Below are 6,387 nucleotides of genomic sequence, written 5' to 3' on the forward strand. Positions count from 1 at the left end.
AAGGGAGGCCATGGGCATGTGCCACTGAGGAACTGCCAAGGTAACAGTCCAGATCTGGGTGACAGCCCAGAACAGGGCTTCCCAGGCCCTGGGCCAGGCTCCAGTCCTGCTGCAAAGGCCTACAGACTCCCACGCTGTCTGGAAGCAGCCTGTCTGGGTGGCAGTATTCCCCTCTGTGCACTGAAGAGGGTGACCTACGTGTCTGCTTCCAGGCCCGTGTGAAAGCCGGGCCTGACCCTGGGCAGCGCCCACTCAGACACAGCTAGTCATTTGGACAGGGCTGGATTCTTTTCTTCCCCAAACATTGTCCTTTAAAGTCATGAGAAAAAAATAAAGCCAGGGGTCAAAGAGGACAGAGTACATGTGTTTGCACTGTGTCCCCTGCCCAAGAGAGAAGGATGAGCCACTGAGGGGGGGTCATGGCTTCTCTGCCAACAACGTCAGATCAGCCCCCAGCTCTGACCAGGCACCTGGGACAGGTGTGCTCGGTGAGGACGGTGGGTGGGAGGGGGCTGTGGTGGAGGATCGAGGCACAAGGATGTCTCGAGAACAGTCACGGCTCTGTTGGTGAATTGGGGCGCTGCCCGCCAACGCACAGGGGCTCTGAATATGTGACATCACGGGCTAGCTGTGTCCATGTCACCTTCTCTCTCTCTCTTTTTTTTTTTTTTAATTTTTTAATTTTTGAGATGGCTGTCAGGATATTGCCCAGGGTGGTCTCAAACTCATGGGCCTAAGTGGTCCCCTGCCCCAGCCTGGCGTGCCCCACCACCTGGGCTAACCTCTTCTTTAGGAGGGCACAGAACAACATTCATTAAGTCGAGGCTCTGATGGGGCCGCCTGTGCCCTCCTCCCTCTAAAGGTCCTAGGCTCTCCTAGCACTGCCTGCAAGCCCCCTGGGAAGGTCAGCCTCCCTCTGTCTGTCTGCAAATTCTCCTCTCTCCTAAGTGCCACTCCACCAGCTCACAAGAAGCTCATCTTCCTGGCAGGACATGGCCATGTGGCAGAGCTCACCCACAAGGCAGAGCTGGGGCTCAGCGGCTGGAAGGGGCTGGGCACACGCTCGGCTCTGGGATGGCTTCTGAGCAGGAAGCCCAGCCTCCTGGCCCTTGACAGTCAGTGACCAACCCCATGAGAGGTACCATGCATCAGCCAGGAGCACCACAGCTCCGATGACCTCGCAGCATGCTCGGGGAGGGGACCGGAAGGACACTTTGGTTGTTTGGCATAAGCAGAAGTGCTTGTGATCAGGAGTGAGGCATGCCCATTTTTTGGAATCTTGAGAAATAGAGAGGGGATCGGAGGGTCTCCCCCTTGCTGGCCTGCTGGGTGATGGTATTGTCACTGGCAGGGGTGTGGTTAAACGTGTCCTTGGTACACTGAGCTGGGACTGGCCTCTGTGCTCTCCAGCTCCTCACCCTTCCATGCCACCCTCCCCCCCAGCACCAGCTGGTGGCTGCACAGGACTGGGAAGCCCTCATGGGCAGACAGAAGATGGACAGAGCCACAGCATGAAGACGACACAGAGTGACGGGCACATATAGACACGGTCGTGTTTGCTGGGGACGGGTCCAAACCCCCAGGGTGAGCTCAGCATTCCTTTAAGGTCCGGGTGGGTGCTGCTGGAGCAGCCTCCCGTGCCCGACACCTGGCATGACTGGGGTCCCTGGGTGCAGACTGGGGACAGGGAAGTTCAGACCAAGCCAGCGCCTGTGGTCCAGAGGACTGGAAAAACACTTCTGCTAAACGTGGATGGGACCTTCCTACAAGGGACAAGGCACGACTCACAGGGGAAACAAGCCACAGTGGGACAGACAGAGGGGTCACAGGCTGGGCATGGGGGGCAGGGTGAGGGGTAACAGAGAAGTGACACTCACCGGTGGCCCAGGCCTGCCGTCCAAACCTGAAGCTCCCTGGACGAAGGGCACAGTTTGACCAAGAGAAGGGGGAGGGCGGAATGGGGAGGGGAGAAAAAGGGGACAACAGGGAGGGAAGAGGTGAGTAGAGCAGTGACTCGGACAGACATAAATGCTGGCACTTCAGCACGACGGGGGACAGGGAGCGGCATTTACATGGAAACCAACAAAAGCATGGAGACACCGAGGCTGTGGCCAGCTGTGAGCAGGCTGGAGGGACCAAGGCTGACAGCTGCCCGGGTCCACCCTGTGCCCTCGCTCCTTCCAGCCCCTCTCCAGGCCCCTCTCTCAAGGGCTTTCAGTGCCCCAGGGAAGGGGCATCAGAAAGGAAATCCTGGGGAGGCTTCTGGAATCGGAGCCTCATGTTCTTCCTAGGATGGGCTTCACTGGGGGGGGGGGGACAGGCTTACGCAGAGGGTGGCCCAGGTGAGGAGTCTTCCCAGCCTCTTTTTACAAATCTATTGAGATCGGACCCCCTTCCCCAACCCCAGGGACCCAGCTCTGAGTTCCAGCACTCAACCACGGAGCCACATCCCCAGCACCCCAACTTTAATATTTTATTTAGAGACAGGGTCTTGCTGAGTTGCTTAGGGCCTCGCTAAGTTACTGAGGCTAACACTGAGCTTGCGATCCTCCTGCCTCAGCCTCCTGAGCTTCTGGGATTACAGGGGTGTGCCACCATAGCTGTCTCCAGCACATAAACGTGCCCTTGGGACACGGAGCTGGGACTGGCCTCAGTGCTGAGTTTTGAAAGCCAGTAGAAGCTGGCCTGGTGGGAGGAGTTGGTCCCGTGATGATAACACTAACAATGCCTGACGTTTTTCTGAGACTTAACAGTTTGCAAAACCTGACCTAAACTCAAAAACCATCCTTACGCTCCCAGACAAGCACCCTTTTATAGAAAAAGCTGACTGGATGATGGGCCTAAGTCACATGTCCCTTGTGGCAAAGGGGTGGGCAGATGGGTGCTGCTCAGAGCCATCTGCTCGGCAGCTGCCTCACTCCTTGCTGACCAAAGATCCATGGTAGGAAGGGGCTCTTGCTCCCATGCTAGGCTCTGAAGCTGTCCTGTGATCCATCTAGGAAAACCCGGGGCCATTCTCTCAAGATTCCAATGTGACAAGCCAGAAAGTAAGGAGGTCATTGTTGCCGTACTCTAACTGGTAAGGGCTGAGTTCTTGGAAATTGCTTCCAGAGGGCCTCAACCTCGGGATTTTTTTTTTGTCTGGGGGACTGAACTCACTTAACCATTGGGCCACACACTCAGTCTTTTTTTATTGTTTTTAAATTTTGAGACAGGGACTTGCTAAGTTGCTTAGGGCCTCTCTAATTTGCTGAGGCGGACCTTGAACTTGCAATCCTCCTGCCTCAGCCTCCCAAGATGCTCCCTCCCAAGGTGTGTGCTACCATGCCTGGTTTCAACCTCAGGATTTTAAAGGTGGAGGAAACCCGCAGAGAAGGGTGGACAGCAGGCTGCTTCCTCCCCAGGAAAGGATTCTCCCGGTTGGATAGAACCCCGGGGACTTGGTTCTCAGAGTTAGGATCACATCATTTTGGGACTGACCATGACTCACAGGCCAGAGCCAGGGTCCTCAACTCCAGCTGCCCATAGCATCCTCTGGGGTGAAGTTGCATAATACAGAGGCCCAGGCTCCAGCGTGGCCCAATGTAACCAGTCTCTACGACTGGGCCCGGGTAATGGTATGGTGACTCCAGTGCACTGCTAGCATCGAGGACCACTTATGGAGTGCAACAGAGAGGGACTCAACAGGACATGGTGGAGGGGGGAGAAACAGTCTATACTATGGCTACAGCCAGGAAACAACTAGAGCTAATAGCCATTTGCTGTGTCTATGCAGCATTAACACGGTTGTCTTATGAGGCCTGGAGCATAGGACACACACACTCAGAACCTCGGGCCTTATGTGGGCCACGGACATACATTGTCTGGGCTGCAGGGTTGCAAATAAATTTGATCTAAAGTTAGAAAATGGGGAGATTTCATACAAAATCCTGGATGTCCAGCTTCCTTTGAAAAATTGAAAGATTGTGAAATGCTCCTTCCTCCAAGGCAACCACCCACTGAGCTGAGAAGGGGCTGCTCCCCAGGGAAAAGGCATTTGGGCATCTGGGGTATCACAGGTGCCATCACTCCCTACTGACCCCCGGAGCCCATGTGACCTGCAGTCTCAGACCAGGCTTATTCTACAGTTTTCTTAAGCTGGGCAAGATATTTCTCTGATCCATGGCTCTACTGAAAGTTGAAGAATTAAACAGAGACTGGGGACTTTGTCCTTCATCTGGCACTTTCTTTGTTTCTGTTACCTGTGCAGTCACGGTGCCATTGGCATGCCAAACTCTGACTAAATTCTCCAACAGTCTCTGGGGAGGTCAGGGCCATGAGGGTGAATGAGGGGAGGTCTGTGGTTGAGGGGAAGGAAGGTGCTTCCATGGGACATACTTAATCATTCTGGATGCAGTTTGCGACATGGGGAAATGTCTGCTAAAGTCATTAGTTTTCTGTAGCACCTCAAGCAAATCAGCTGCTTCAGTAACCTTACGTTCGTTGCATTCATGAGGGTGTCATTACACCTTTCGCTTTGCTGTTGGGCGGCTGAGATTATAGGACCAGAGCTTCAGGCTCTGCCGAGCCAGGGGAAGGGGCTGCCCGTGCTTTCTGCTCTCCGTGGCTCCCTGGGGTGGGGCCGGAGGAGTCTGAGTAGCTGAAAGGAGTCCCTTTACAAGGCTGTGGCCTCAGTGGAGAAGCAGCCTCTGACCCCGCCTCATATGTGACCTCAAGTGACCATAAGGGAGATGGAGCACTAAAGCTCCTTCCAGCACTTGCAAAACAAATCCAGAGTGACAATCTCAGTGGGCTGTGGCGTGGTCACCAGGACACACTGAAGGGTAAAAGGCCATCAGGCCACTGGAGTTGGGACCAAAGGGACTCATCTGGCCCAGCCCCTACTTCTAGAGAAGAAGGTACCTTCTGAGAAGCCCTCACCAGGAACGGGGCCGTGAGCCCTGGGCAGGCTGAGATCAGAGCTCTCTGGAGCCTGGGGAACAAGTGGCCTTAACCTGCTGGGACCAGGACTTTTTGCATGCTCTGCTGCTGTGGCTAGTACTTAAGAGGGGAAAGCAGGGGTTCTTTGGGGTCCTTCTGGGAAAACAGGTGAGATGGAGAATATCCTCATGGTCTCACTCTTCCCAAATCTCCAAGCTCGGCTCCCAAGGGAGGCTGTGATGGCCCTGCCTTGGGCACAAGCAGGTCCTGGGGCTGTCCTCAGGCCAGTCTGCCTCTCCCCTGGACTTGCCTTGGGTGGGCCCTGTCTTGTTTAGCTTTCATTTTCCCAGAATACCTGGAGGAGACCCTAGGAAAGGGAATTAGAGCCCAAGGTTTTCTCTGGTGGGAAAGGAAGGCCACTTGGGGCTCTGGTACAAACGCTCGAAACTTGAGACCCTGGAGTTTTCGAGTGGCTACTCCCAGGACCCTGCCCACCTGCTCCCGGCCCCATAGGGCCACCTGCCTGGGCTCCTTACAGTGGTCTTGCTGGCTCTGAGATACTTACAGGTAGGCCCAGAGGCCCTCGGTCTCCTTTTTCTCCCTGGGCCCCCTTCTCTCCTTTGGCTCCATCTAGTCCTGCCTCTCCCTGGAGGAAGGAGAAAGAGGAGGTCACAGAGGGCACGTCCTGGACAACCCATGCTTGTCTCTTGGGGTCTGGAGACAGGGGTGGGGTTTGTAGAGGAGGGCGGAGGCGGGGGTGGCTGGGCCACAGGTGGCAGGCCGGAGACTCCAAGGATCCCTGATCTACCACCCTGTCGCGCCTCAGCATCCTCTGGTGACACTAAGTTGCCCAAAGGGACAAGGGATGCATGGAGTGGAGGCAACACACAGGGCAGTTCCAGGTCAGGCGTTGACATAGGTGACCGTTTGCAGGGCAGGAACACTGGGATCCTACAGGATCTGCTGGCAGATGCCTGGAATATTCTACCACCAGGGCACCAAGGCTCATGAACTAGCTGGGAGAAGAAACGTCCCAAAGTCCCCTGAAGGATGTCTTGTAGGGAGTAAGGGGCCTTGTCATGCCGACAGCCTGCGGCCCCCCTTATTCATTTGAAATGCTCTGGAGGAGACTGGGAGAAACTCACTAAACTGAGCCCGCGGGCTTGGCCCTGGGGAGGGCCCACACTTGGCTGCCACCTGTCTTCCTCCAGAGCTTGAGTGGATGGTGGTGGGGCAGGTGACACGGGAAAAGGATCTCACCATTGGCTAAGGATCTAGCCTGTCACTTTGTATGCATGAATGGGAAAATCCTGCATCCTCAGCATGCCAGGCGTCAGTGCTGAATGTTGATGGCACCCCGCTGGATGGAGTGTCACCTGATGCCATTTAGGGAGAAGGATTGGTGGGGTTCCTGAAGCACTTTCCCTCTTTTCTGCTCTAACGGATGCACCCCCCCCTGCCCCCCCA

General features: G+C 55.5%; 1 protein-coding gene across 15 annotated transcripts in view; it reads right to left on the reverse strand.

The window, feature by feature from the left end:
- The window catches only part of Col13a1 (collagen type XIII alpha 1 chain), a 144,577-nt gene that overhangs the window by 14,056 nt on the left and 124,134 nt on the right, over nt 1–6,387 (reverse strand). For 14 of the 15 annotated variants that reach the window (XM_048809701.1, XM_048809642.1, XM_048809659.1 and 11 more), the window contains 2 exons: nt 5,486–5,566; nt 1,878–1,913 (listed from right to left, as the gene is read on the reverse strand). In XM_048809701.1, coding sequence (XP_048665658.1) covers nt 1,878–1,913; nt 5,486–5,566 — 117 coding nt within the window. The remainder of the gene's footprint in view (nt 1–1,877; nt 1,914–5,485; nt 5,567–6,387) is intronic. The other variant, XM_048809625.1, reaches the window with a different exon arrangement.

This window comes from Marmota marmota, unplaced genomic scaffold, assembly GCF_001458135.2.
Source record: "Marmota marmota marmota unplaced genomic scaffold, marMar, whole genome shotgun sequence".
Classification (NCBI taxonomy): Eukaryota; Metazoa; Chordata; class Mammalia; order Rodentia; family Sciuridae; genus Marmota; species Marmota marmota.